The sequence below is a fragment of the Salvia splendens genome, chromosome 3 (genome assembly GCF_004379255.2).
Source record: "Salvia splendens isolate huo1 chromosome 3, SspV2, whole genome shotgun sequence".
In the NCBI taxonomy this organism is placed as follows: domain Eukaryota; kingdom Viridiplantae; phylum Streptophyta; class Magnoliopsida; order Lamiales; family Lamiaceae; genus Salvia; species Salvia splendens.
Genome location: NC_056034.1, coordinates 6927544 through 6941460, shown reverse-complemented (window position 1 = coordinate 6941460; position 13917 = coordinate 6927544). Strand labels below are relative to the sequence as shown.

At 40.1% G+C, this 13917-nt stretch overlaps 3 protein-coding genes across 3 annotated transcripts; 2 read left to right on the top strand and 1 right to left on the bottom strand.

Annotated features, from left to right (window-relative positions):
* The first annotated feature begins 622 nt into the window (after nt 1–622).
* Nucleotides 623–2806, top strand: LOC121794632 (40S ribosomal protein S4-1). Its single transcript, XM_042192884.1, has 5 exons — nt 623–701; nt 1264–1341; nt 1427–1607; nt 1744–1841; nt 2143–2806. The coding sequence occupies exons 1-5, from the start codon at nt 699–701 to the stop codon at nt 2572–2574; spliced, it is 792 nt and encodes a 263-aa protein (XP_042048818.1). The 5' UTR covers nt 623–698; the 3' UTR covers nt 2575–2806.
* Nucleotides 2807–9876: 7070 nt separating this feature from the next.
* LOC121796488 (60S ribosomal protein L9-2-like) lies at nt 9877–10871 on the top strand. Its single transcript, XM_042195329.1, has 3 exons — nt 9877–10242; nt 10542–10664; nt 10782–10871. The coding sequence occupies exons 1-3, from the start codon at nt 9877–9879 to the stop codon at nt 10869–10871; spliced, it is 579 nt and encodes a 192-aa protein (XP_042051263.1).
* Nucleotides 10872–11549: 678 nt separating this feature from the next.
* On the bottom strand, nt 11550–12336 carry LOC121796487 (cilia- and flagella-associated protein 251-like). Its single transcript, XM_042195328.1, has 5 exons — nt 12310–12336; nt 12169–12261; nt 11951–12034; nt 11812–11853; nt 11550–11753 (listed from the first exon to the last, which is right to left on the bottom strand). Exons 1-5 carry the CDS (start codon nt 12334–12336, stop codon nt 11550–11552), a joined length of 450 nt encoding a protein of 149 aa, XP_042051262.1.
* Between the last annotated feature and the right edge of the window lie 1581 nt (nt 12337–13917).

The window sequence follows — 13917 nt, the reverse complement described above, 5'->3', positions numbered from 1 at the left end:
ATTGATTTTAGGCAGATTTGGAGGACACAATGAATGAATGCGAACAACCTTTTTTATCCTTAGAAAAAATCCTACAATTGAAGGTATGACAAACTCCAAGCGTAAAACAAAGCATATCGATTCTCACACGTAACGTAAGCCATATACATTTGCCTGTTTAGATGAAAGGAACTGTATTTCCATTCTCAAGTGGGAATACAAGTAAAATGTAAATTTAAAAACCAAAATAAATAAAGATAGAGAATTTGCACCCTTCCAAGCCCAATTCTAGCCTAAAAATAATACTACTCCTCCTCTATTAGGAAAAAAAAGTTTAACTCATTTTATATACTAAGATAAAAATATTTATCTTAGTTTCTTATTTCGCATAAAAATCATAAAATATACACTCACGATAGAATCAAAAGAGTAAAGTTATATTAGTATTTTTTCAGTAGGTGCTAGAGTTAAAAAAATTGAGAACTTGGTTCTTGAGCCCATGGCCCATTACCTAAAATTAATAGGAGTAAAAAAGTATACATGAAAATCGACGAGCTATTTAATTTATAATGGGCCGAGGCCCGATAAGCGTTTCAGTTTCGTATATAAATCTGTTTGTTGTTGCTAGGGCTTTTCAATTATCCGCAGCTTGAATACATCAGAGAGGAGTGTGGTGAGGGAGAGAGTCTCGGCCGTAGGTTCTCACATCCGTATTCAACATGGTTAGTTTCTCCCTATATTAACTGTTAATGGTGTGCTTTGATACTCTCCTGATCTTCACGACTATATAATTTGATTTCATGGTTTCGGAGCTCTTGTTTTTTTTTGTTTCTGTACCTTGTTAATGCGCTGATTTGGTTTTCATAACGTTTATCATTGCTAGTGTTGCAATTTTTAAAAATACGCTGACGTTTTATTACGTTTAAGCACCGATACGTGTATAGAAACTGCAATTGTGAAGCGAATTGTGTCACTGTCGATTAATAATTGCTAGCATTATATTGAAATTTTCACTAGTCTGTTGCTATACCTATTGCCGATTTGTTTTTACTGCTTATGGATGGGATTTGCACAGGTCTATTGGCCCTCCTTTTCTGATCTGAAATTGATGTGTAAAGATAATTCCAAATAGGTATAAATCAGGTTTTACTGAATAGTTATCAATATGTTATACAATGTAAAATGAATGCAGCATGTGTATGTCAACACAATTTCTATATTCAATGCTTATGAGATTAATAAATCTTGTTATAATTGTTTGATTTCTGGTTTTTTGAACTTCAGGCTAGAGGTTTGAAGAAACACTTGAAGAGGCTCAATGCCCCCAGTCACTGGATGTTGGACAAGCTTGGTGGTGCTTTTGTAAGTAATAATGGCTAGCCTCTTATTTTTTTTATCTGAAATGAGTCACTGCTGTGTGTTAATCATCCTCAACTGTCTCGTACAGGCTCCCAAACCATCATCAGGACCCCACAAATCCAGGGAATGTCTGCCATTGATTCTTATCTTGAGGAACAGGCTCAAGTATGCTCTTACTTACCGTGAGGTCATTGCTATTTTGATGCAACGTCACATTCAGGTTGATGGAAAGGTCAGGACTGACAAGACTTATCCAGCTGGTTTCATGGGTATGCACTCCCCTCTATACTTGTGACTCTTTATAATTTTAGGCCTTGTTAGAGTAATATGCTGTATTATAATCTGTTGCCATTTTTTTGTAATCAAGTTTGAACCACAGTTAATTCACATTCCTTTCCTTACTAGATGTTGTGTCTATCCCAAAGACCAATGAGAATTTCCGCCTTCTCTATGATACCAAGGGTCGCTTCAGGCTTCACTCTATCCGGGATGAGGAAGCTAAGGTAATTTGTGCTTGATGGTTCTTGTATTCAATTTTTATTATTTTTATGGTGACTGCATGTGTACATGCTAGCTGTTGATGTTTTGTGATTGGAACTTTTTACTATGCGATTTTTGTTTTAAATGTTGAAGGAGGAATTATGGACACGATACACATTTTTTCACTCAATGTTTATAACCTTTATTTTTTATCTTAGTTGTATTATTTTCCAAATGCACTTCTATCCCCTTTGACATCTACAAGAATATAACAACTTGCTTTGTTATAGAATTCTCAGCAGATTGTTATTATTTGTCATGCAGTTTAAGATGTGCAAGGTTCGTTCAGTTCAATTTGGAAAGAAGGGCATTCCATACATCAACACATATGATGGGAGGACCATTCGCTATCCAGATCCTCTTATCAAGGCTAATGACACTATCAAGCTGGATCTTGAGAGCAACAAAATTGTCGATTTTATCAAGTATGATGTCGGCAATGTTGTCATGGTCACTGGTGGTAGGAACAGGGGCCGTGTTGGTGTGATCAAGAACCGTGAGAAGCATAAGGGAAGTTTTGAGACCCTTCACATTCAGGATGCTACTGGCCATGAGTTCGCAACTAGATCTGGGAATGTGTTTACAATTGGGAAGGGTACTAAGCCCTGGATATCTCTTCCAAAGGGCAAAGGCATAAAGTTGACCATTATTGAGGAGGCAAGGAAGAGGCTTCAGGCTCAGTCTGCTGCAGCTTAGGTCTTTCTATGTTTCTTTGGAAGTAGTATGGTATTTCATCTTTTGGATAATCATGACTTGGATATTATTGGCTGACAATTTTGCTGAAGTTTGAATTCTGTCAGATTCATATTTTCTAGGCTTGTTTCTTCTTTTCTTGGGCAGTAACCTTCATCTTTTGAAATTGATTGTGCAATGGCCATTCCTTGAATTTCTACTTAACGTTAAACAAGGGCAACTTATATTTGTGATATGTGCTATTATGTCGTTACAAGGTATTGAGTTTTTTAAAAATATATTACGTTTTTGGATCTTGGGACTTTTTTATTGTGATTTTAACAATATAAGGAATGTTTACTATATCTTGGTGGAACCGTTTTTGTGTTATCATAGATACAGATATGCTTCTTTATTTTGCAATTTTTGGTCATGAAAATTCCTTATAAAGCAACAGTGATTCAATGAGTTTTAGTTGTAAGATTGTCTTTTCTCTTTCTTCGCCCTAAATGTCTTTGCTTGTCATTTAATTAAGTATAATTTATTGCACAATGCTTATTTCCTTTATTAAGTTTGATCAATATACTAAGTACTCCATTTAAGAGTGAGTAAAAGATGTATGGATAATAGTTGCTTAAATCACAAATTTTGGTTGAAATTTAGTAAGTAGTATTCATAAACCTAAAATTTGGACGCTAATATTATAAAGATATAAACATACACGTTGTAGCAACTTTCCCACAAATTTGATTTTTCTAAAATAAATTTGACGTGGTGTGTTGGATTATGTTGTTGAACAAAGTGGTCAACATAAGAAAAGATGCCGTTTTTAATGGGTGTAATCGAAGTTGCTATGTGTTTCTTGAATTTTGAAATCTCACCCCAATTTTGCCGAAATTCAAAATAGTATGAAATTCACTACACTATATAAGTTCACGATTTTTGTGATCACGTTTTAAGTTCATGGAAAATATCAAATATTAGCCAAAATTGTGATTTTAAGGAGGCAATTCAATTTATATATTAAGTTACTATTATTCATTAACAAATATATATAATTTGATAATTTTAATGTTCATATATCTGTTAAGAAAATTGAAATTGTTTGATCAATAGATGAATAAATATTCTAAAATTAGCCAATTCAATCGAAGTATATGTATAGGTAATGTGAAACTATTTATGCCCAAACAAACTGCGAAGCCTCTATCCCAAATCGAGTAATATAATTTGCTCGAGTTTTTTCTGGTCTACTGGTTAGGGTTTTTGGCTCCATCGCTTTCATTCTGCATTCACATTGACAGAGACATAGCAAAGATGAAGACAATTCTTTCATCTGACTCCATGGATATCCCCGACGGCGTGAAGGTTAAGGTGAAAGCCAAAGTGATTGTTGGGTCGTGATACCGCCGATCTCACACGCGCACGAACGAAAGAATAAAGCACACAACGATGTAACGTGGTTCGGTGATAAACCACCTACGTCCACGGAGAAGATGACCTGAATCTTATTGATGAACAACTCTCAAATACAATGAACTCACACTCACAATTCAATCACTCCAAACTAATCGCAAGCTAGAGTAATAATCTCCTAATTGTGTATGTGTATTGTGTATTCTCTCTTCTATTCTTTTCAACTGGAAACTATCGAGCTATATATGCGAAGAACAAGAAATAACCCATCAACTGATTTCACACAAAACAGTTATAACCGCTGATTCCCAACGGCTAGTTTCTGTTAAACAAAGGAAGATTGAGGTCAATCAATCTCAATGATGCTCTAGAAATAGTTAGGCAAAATTAGAGGAATAGATTGATAGCATTAAAGGAGATTGATACTATTAAATGTATTCCATATATATGTCTCATGTAATACCTATAAAAGGGGCTCCCGTATGTAGAACAAAACATCAAGAAGTATTCAATAAACCTTTATTCTCCTTCATTTCTCCCAAGCTATGCTCGATATACTTTTGAAGATGGTATCAGAGCAGGGGTGAGACTCAGAGTAGTCTCATCACTGTCTCGAAACCAATCCCGAACCCCTTAACCAAGATCCGGCAGACCCTGCCAAAGCCATAAACCATGTCAGAACACGATGAACCAACAAAACCAACGGAAACAGAGCAATTCGCTCGAATGTTTGCCGAATTCATGCGCACAAGTATTGTGCAAAACCAGAGAGATATAATCACCACAGATACCTTACCAACCCCAAAAACTGAAGCTCACAAAATTGATTCATCACCGCTAGTTATCGGAGAGAAACTAAACGGTGAAAACTACTCCACATGGGCCGTCGTCATGAAGGCAGCAGTCAGCGGAAGGGGATTGATATCTCACCTTACGGGAGTCCCAATCCCCCCCGCAAGGACCGATCAAGCCTTCGAGAGATGGCAGCAAGCGGACCACTGCGTGTTTACGTGGTTGATTCAGAATGTTGAACAACGACTAGTCAGCCGCCTGACCCAATACCCAACGGCCAAGGATATCTGGACCAGTTTGGAGGTCACCTACTCAAGCGGAGGAGACAAGATTCAAGTGTACGATCTATACGCGAAGGCAATAACATTAAAACAGAAAGACGAATCTCTGGAAGACATATGGACAACATTGAATGATCTATGGATCTCCATCGACCGGAGACAACCAAATCGGATGAAGTATACTGAAGACATTGAAATATACCACCAAGAGAAACAGGAACAGAGGCTGTTCCAGTTACTCGTAGCCGTAAATAACAAATATGAGAGCATAAAAAGGGAGATTTTGAGGCAAGAACCACTTCCCTCGGTGGAGGCCGCATATGCCGCACTCCGGCGAGAAGACGCCAGAACCGCCGTCCTTCAAGGTGGGGACTCCAGCGCACAAGGAATTGGGGCTGGATTGGCAGTAACCCAGCCATGGAGAATTCCGGCAGCACACCGCAACCCTCCTCAACGAAACAGCGGTGAGAATGGTGGAAATTGGCACAGACGACCGGAGGAAGACAAATCGAAATTGATGTGCTCTCACTGTGGGAAGAAGAAGCATACACGAGAGACGTGTTTTGAGCTACACGGCTATCCGGAGTGGTGGCAGGAGAGGAAATCAAAGAACAACTCTTCGGCGCCGCTCAAAGGAGGTCGGGCGGCTGCAGCAGTGGCCGGAGGAGAAGGAACCCCCAACCTAGCTACCGGCAACACATCGGGGACGACCAACCGGAGCAACACGGAGGGAGCGGTCAGAACGGCGTCTATCGCCAGAGGGGAAGGCGATCCGGATGTGGAGGCGCCTAATGTCGACGGAGGTAAAATTAGGGTTGGGGATTTATCCCCAAACCCTCAAACTCCTAAAATATTACACAGACCACCCCATATCCAAAATATTTCCAAAACCCCCCCTTATGATCCTGGAAAGTTGCAAACCGAACCCCAGACACTCAAAAATTCCAAAATCGAGCCCAGAATCTCGAAAAGTGCCAAATTAAGTCCTAAAGTTCCCAAATATTCCCAAACCGCCCCTATACCTTGTGAAAATCGATTCCAGATCCTCGAAAATCTGCCCACATCTTACGCCCTATCAGCTTCCTCTGAAAATAAAAATGCCAAATGGATTTTTGACTGCGGAGCCACTGACACTATTACTTATGATATTGCTGATATATCTAATATGCATAGGGCACCAAAAACTCATATTCAAACGGCCAGTGGAGAATGCACTTCCGTAGAAGGGGCAGGAACTGTCAGAATTTCATCCGCTCTGACGTTATCCAACTGCTTATATGTTCCTTCCATGTCACATAAATTGTTATCAATTAGTCATGTGACAAAAGAATTAAATTGTACTCTCCTAATGCAACCCAACTTTTGCCTTTTGCAGGATATCAGAACAGGGGTAATCATTGGACGTGGCACTGAGAGGGACGGGCTGTATTATGTGGACGAAATAGATCAACAAGGAACTGCGTTGCTAACTCATGGATCATCAGACAAGGAAGCATGGCTCTGGCATCGTCGTTTAGGACATCCATCCTCGGGTTATTTAAAAATTCTCTTTCCTAAATTTAGTCAAGAAATGTATTGTGAGACCTGTATGTTGGCCAAGAGTCATAGGCATACTTATAAACCTAATAATACCCGAGTTGATTCGTTGTTTTCCCTAGTCCATTCTGATGTGTGGGGTCCATCTCCGGTTATAGGGGGACAAGGGTTTAAATACTTTCTTCTCTTTATAGATGATTGCAGTCGTATGACATGGGTCTATTTTATGAAACAAAAAAAACGAAGTCTTTGAACATTTTAAACACTTTCACACCCTGGTACAAACCCAATTTCAGAAAACCATACAGATTCTTAGATCCGACAACGGGGGAGAATTTGTGAACTCGAGCATGAAGACCTTTTGCCACGATAAGGGTCTAGTCCACCAAACTACATGCCCCTACACCCCGGAACAAAACGGTGTGTCTGAAAGAAAGAACCGTACTCTCCTAGAAATGGCGCGTGCTATGCTAATCGAATCCAACACCCCCAGAAATTTTTGGCCTGAAGCTATTGCCTCATCTGTCTATCTCACAAACCGACTACCCTCTAGCACGCTGAATCTCAAAACACCACTAGAAGTTCTTTCCACACAAGCTCAAATTCCTTTGCCCTTAACCCTTCAGCCTCGAGTATTTGGATGCTCGGTTTATGTCCACATACCCAAGCATGAGCGGACCAAACTATCACCCTGTGCCGTAAAATGTGTTTTCGTGGGATATGGGGCGTCTCAGAAAGGATACCGGTGCTTTGATCCTAAATCCGGCCGTATGTTTACCACCATGAACTGTGATTTCCTTGAATCCGACTATTTCTTTAACCACCTTAGCAGTCCGGGGGAGAGGAACGACCGTGACCTACTAAGTCGGTTAAATACTTCAATAGTGGCAGATCCACCAAAGGGAACCGTCAACGGAACAGCGCAGTCCTCAGAAATACAGCCCACACCAATCAGTGACATCGCCCAGGAGAACCCTTTACTGATATCCACTGTAAGTAATTCGGATACTCCATCTGAATTTGGCCTCGGGAACAATATTCCCGAGGTTCCTATATCGAGTGAGACTGACCATGAAACAGATAGTGAGCCTGAACCAGACAACCAAACTGAGCCAGAGATCTGCGACTTACTGGAAGAGCAGATGAATGAGGAAGTTGGAGGATATAAACTTCCGCCAAGAACCAACCGAGGAGTTCCACCAAAAAGATACAGCCCTGAGGCCATAGGCAAGAAAGCTAAGTACTCAATAGCCAACATGGCTAAAGGGCAACTCTCCGAAATGGCGCATGCATTTGAAGCAGCACTTTATGAAGAAGAAGAGATTCCTTGCACGGTGGAAGAGGCTTGGAGACACAGACATTGGAAAGAGGCGATGCTAAAGGAAATGGGTGCACTAGAAAAGAACAACACTTGGGAAAAGTGCATGATACCAGACGGGAAGAAGGCAGTCGGGTGCAAATGGGTGTTTACTATCAAGCGGCGACCGGACGGTTCCATAGAAAGGTACAAGGCACGGTTGGTAGCGAAGGGGTACACGCAAACCTACGGAGTTGACTATGATGAGACATTCTCTCCAGTAGCAAAGATGAACACTATCCGAGTGCTACTATCGGTTGCTGCAAACAGAGACTGGTCGCTGCATCAATTCGACGTCACAAATGCTTTCCTCCATGGGGAACTAAAGAGAGAAGTATATATGGAAGCACCACCAGGTTTTTCGCAAGGGTACAAAAAGGGAGAAGGATGTCGGCTGAAGAAAACTTTGTATGGACTTAAGCAGTCCCCCAGAATTTGGTTCGGGAGGTTCACAGAGGCTATGACAAAGTATGGGTTCAAACAAAGCCACTCGGATCACACATTATTTCTGAAAAAACGGGATGGCCGGATTACATGCTTGATCATCTATGTAGATGACATGATCATAACTGGAGATGATGCAGAGGAGATCGAGAGACTCAAGGGGAGTCTATCTCAAGAATTCGAGATGAAGGACTTGGGGAATCTCAAGTACTTCTTGGGAATAGAGGTACTAAGATCTGAAGGAGGAATTTTTCTGAGGCAGAAGAAATACATCCTAGATATCCTGGCGGAGACAGGACTTCTGGATTGCAAACCGGCCGATACACCAATCTTAGTTAATCACGGACTACAAATCTCCGAGGGGGCGCAGCTAGCACACCAAGGCCAATATCAACGTTTGGTTGGAAAGCTTATTTACCTATCCCACACTAGACCTGATATTGCCTATGCAGTCGGAATTGTGAGTCAGTTCATGCATCGACCACAGAAGGATCACTATGAAGCTGCATTAAGAATAGTCAAGTACCTCAAGGGAACAGTCGGTCATGGAATACTGTTCAAGAAGAATAAACTCCGAGGAGTACACGGATACACGGATGCTGATTGGGCGAGCAACCCAGTCGACAGAAGATCAACAGCAGGTTATTTTACCTTTGTTGAAGGTAATCTAGTCACTTGGAGAAGCAAGAAACAAAAAGTAGTAGCATTATCCAGCGCTGAAGCAGAATTCAGAGGAATTAAAAGTGGGCTAATGGAAATATTGTGGCTAAGGAAACTAATGAAGGAGATCGGACTAACTTTAGAAAAGAGTCAACTCTTTTGTGATAACAAAGCAGCCATCAGTATATCCGAGAATCCAGTACAACACGATAGGACGAAACACGTCGAAGTCGACAGACACTTCATCAAGGAAAACATTGAGAGTGGAGCAGTAGAGCTACCCTTTATTCGATCTGAAGATCAACTGGCTGATATTCTTACCAAGGCCGTTAACTCGAGAAGCTTTACGAGTGTATTGGGCAAGTTGAGTTTTGGAGATCCCACCACTCAACTTGAGGGGGAGTGTTAAACAAAGGAAGATTGAGGTCAATCAATCTCAATGATGCTCTAGAAATAGTTAGGCAAAATTAGAGGAATAGATTGATAGCATTAAAGGAGATTGATACTATTAAATGTATTCCATATATATGTCTCATGTAATACCTATAAAAGGGGCTCCCGTATGTAGAACAAAACATCAAGAAGTATTCAATAAACCTTTATTCTCCTTCATTTCTCCCAAGCTATGCTCGATATACTTTTGAAGAGTTTCAGCTCACCAAACCGAGCTCCTTTCTTGATCTCTTCCTCGAGCTCCAACGGCTCTATCACTTAATCAAATCAGCAGCTTGACGTGAATGAGTTGCTTAAGAATGATAGTTTCCTTGCGCAAGAATGATAGTCCGCCAGTGAAAGAATGATAACTTGCGGCAGCAAGAATGATAACTTGCGGCTGCAAGAATGATACTTTGCTTATGCAAGAATGATACTTTGCATGATTTGCATGGACACACATCCACAGTGATCGAGGTCGAAGGCCCCAGGGGAAAACTCTCCCGCAATTTCAAGCATCTCAACCTCGATTTCCAGCTCATTACTGACGACACTACCGGAAAGAAGGAGCTCAAAATCGACGCCTGGTTCGGCAGCCGAAAAACCACCGCCGCCATCCGCACCGCGCTCAGTCATGTCCAGAATTTGATCAACGGCGTTACCCAAGGTTACCGTTACAAGATGCGATTTGTCTACGCTCACTTCCCAATCAACGCATCCATAACTGGCAGCGGCTCTGCCATTGAAATCCGGAATTTCCTTGGCGAGAAGAAGGTACATTTTAACTTTTTTTTGTCTCTGTGCGTTTTTTATTCGTAACGTTGAAATATAGCCAGGAGTTGTTAACTTTTTAGCAATGTTCTTTTAATTGTTTATTCATTCCCTTAAATATGGAATATTTTGTTTGAGAAAAGCAATAGATATTGCAAAAACAGGCATGGAATTGACATTGTATTATTGAATGATTATATGCAAATAACTTGTATATCAGTTGCTTTGTATGGATCAACTTGTCTCAGCTTCTTGTAAATGGATGACACTGACGACAATCTTGTCGTTGTTGATCCTAACAGGTTAGGAAGGTTGATATGCTTGATGGGGTTTCCATTGTGCGGTCTGAGAAGGTCAAGGATGAACTTGTTTTGGAGGGCAATGACATCGAGCTCGTGTCTCGATCATGTGCTTTGATCAACCAGGTAGAGATCGCTCCCTGATTATGTACTCCAGTTGTTTTCAATGTGTGAGATTACTATCTTCATTGTGCCTTACATACTGTCTCATATCTGTACTTATGCTCGTATTCACTGGGACAGAAATGCCTTGTAAAGAACAAGGATATCCGAAAGTTCCTGGACGGTATCTATGTGAGCGAGAAGGGGGCCATTGCTGTGGAGGAAAATTAGGTGAATTGTGTTTCACTGATTTTAGTTTTTGACACATTCTTTTTTTCTAGCCACTCCCATTTTGGGAGTCCTCGTAGGCATTATATGAATTTCTTTATCAGTTCTTGTTTGGTTTGTGCATGTAGTAGTGGCAGTTACACTGGATTCCTTTGTGTTATCAATTTTTGGGTATGGAAGACACATTTATTGTGTTATACGAGTTATCTGATATTGTGTCAATCTGGGAAAACTGTGCTTGAAATGATATCTTAGTGAAGTTGGACTGAACTAAACAGTTTTGGTTTAAACTCTAAATCAAATCAGACCAAACTGTATTTTGACTTAAAAGTAAAATGCTGTAAGGAAATTTCTAATCTGAAAGAAAATGGAGATCAGTGTTTTGATTCCCTATTTCTTACCCCACATTGATCTGGGTAATGATTTTGTCTCATCTATGCATACCATGTGGAATCCTTTTTATTCTAAGTCTAATTTCTCATGTTGTCTAACAGCCCTGGGCCTACTCTTGGCTGCTGGGAATATTATAAGTTTGATATATTATGTACATATTATGGATAACAATGCTAGTTAATGAGGAAGGAACACGAATTGAAAAATAGAAAATTTATTTCACTTCATAGAATGAATAGGTTTAAACACCGATTTATGGTTCTTTGTAGTACTACATTATGCTTTTTTCTACTCTTCTTTCTTATCCTCCTTTGGCACGGCATGGGTTCCTACTTCCTCTTTCTTCTCCTTGGGTGCTTCAATTCCATCTACCTCCTTTACTTCAACAGTTTCTACTGCCTCTTTTTCTTCATCCTTTACTTCAACTGTTTCTGCTACCTCTTTTTTCTCCTCCTTTGGCTTTGCCTCAACTGGAACTCCTTCCTCATCCCACTGGTTTCACCTCAGTTGTTTCCAGTTCCATCTTCGGAGCTGGTTCACTGACATCTACCAAAGTAGTAGTCTCCTTGTTTTCATCCCCATCTTTCTTCTCCTGAAACAATCCATCCAATTAACTCATTCATAACAGATATATAGAGATGTATCATTTGTTGATACCAAAATTGGAACCAAAAGGTTTAAACACCGACCTGTGGCACTGTCTCTGCTGCTGCAGCCTCAGGCGACTCAACAGGCACCTCAGGGGCTTCCTGATAGCGGGAGAAGGCAGCTTCCTATTGCCCATGTCCTTTTAGAGACAACGGATGATCGGAAATTTCAGAGGTTTTTCTGTATCAAGAATAGGCCTTTTGTTTCTCTCTCCTCTTTTCTGATATGCAGGGATTATGTAGAGGCTATCCGGACATGCCTGCCTGTTTGTGTCAACCTTATTATTATTATCGTTGGGAGCCACACCACACCACACCTTAAATTTAGTTGCAGTTGGCTTATTCTTCGACCTCTGTACAAGTTAGTTATGACCGTTACAAGACAAATGTATCTCTTGTACCCTTTTTCTTCTGAACAAGAATTTCATATTTATGGTTTAGTTTCCATCTTGAAATATGAGATTCTTGTACACGACGTATAATGAGATCATTTTCTTTGATTATTTCGCATGTTTTGTACGTAGTGTATGCTATGCTTTGACTTTTGAGCATTAAAAAAATTAAATAGTAGTAATTGGTTTTTTATATAGTATCTTCATTGTATTCGACTGGTTGATAATTTCTAGATTTTTTTTAAACGAAGGATATTTTCTAATTACTTCTCCTTGTTTGCAAGTTTATCTGAGACATAGGTTTTGGTCCTATTCAGATTAGGTTGTAATAATTGTGTAAATGGAGAATGTAATGTGTATTTTTTTTAATTTCCTGGCTTCCACTTTATATAATGATATGTTTACGGCCGAATATTCAAATAATAATGATAAAATGCATGACAAATGTAGTAGCATCTGATTTGGATTATTAGTAGTCTGAACAGTAACAGGTTGGAGCCAACTGGTGGATCACCTACACATTTTCCCCACCAAACACTTACTAACCAGCACACGACATTAATTTTATTAACAAAACGCAAAAGATTTAAGAGAATTTTATTTTGGCGAGCTAATAATAAAAATAAATTATTATCTGGTTTAAAGATTATGGTCTATAATTACTTAATCGGAACTTACATAGTTATGCGTAGATTTGATTTGCAGCAAAGTTAGCTATATTAATTTATTTAGTACAGTAAAAAATTCCCCTCTCAGAATAATTGTTAAGTTTACCTAATTTTCACACGAGAAAGAAAAATAAAGGAATCAGTCCAAACTGTAGAACAAAGCTCGTTCAGCTAAAAAAGAAATTCCCTCCGACTTTCCACAAACAAGAAACAGAAAAAAAAAAAACCCAAAATCGGATTCCACGAATAAAAGAAACCCTAGAATTCGAAATTTCTTGCAGTTAGAGAGAGAGAGAGAAAATAGAGTGATTAAGAAACCGTGGACTGGCGATCTTCTGGTCGTCCATTCGAAGGTCGCCGAAATGCGCCTATTCACGGGCAATTCGCCTTCAGTTTTCATCCTCGCCGTTTTCCTCACCGCCTTTCTCATCCCCACCGCCCGATCCGAGCCTAGTCTGCTCAAGCTTCCGTCCGATCAGCCAGAAAATGACATCTGCCCGCCAAGTTCGGAAGCGGATATGTGCCCGGTGAAATGCTTCCGGCCAGACCCGGTTTGCGGGGTGGATGGCGTGACCTACTGGTGCGGGTGCACGGAGGCCCACTGTGCGGGAGCGCGTGTCAAGAAATCCGGGTATTGTGAAGTGGGCAATGGCGGGTCGGGCCCTGCGGGTCAGGCTCTTCTGTTGGTTCACATCATATGGCTGATATTGCTCGGGGTATTCGTATTGTTTGGGTTGCTTTGATCGGAGGAACATTTCAATTGAGGTTAGAATTCGATTTATACTGTATGTAATGTACTGAATTTGTTGTAATTCTTTGTAGTGGAGGATGATTCACATTCTTTTTCTATATAAATATTCTTGTGGTTTATGAACCATTGCTTCTGAAAGTTATGATTATATCTGAATGTGGTTTTACTTTGGGAATTATGGATTCACAGAAGAATTAG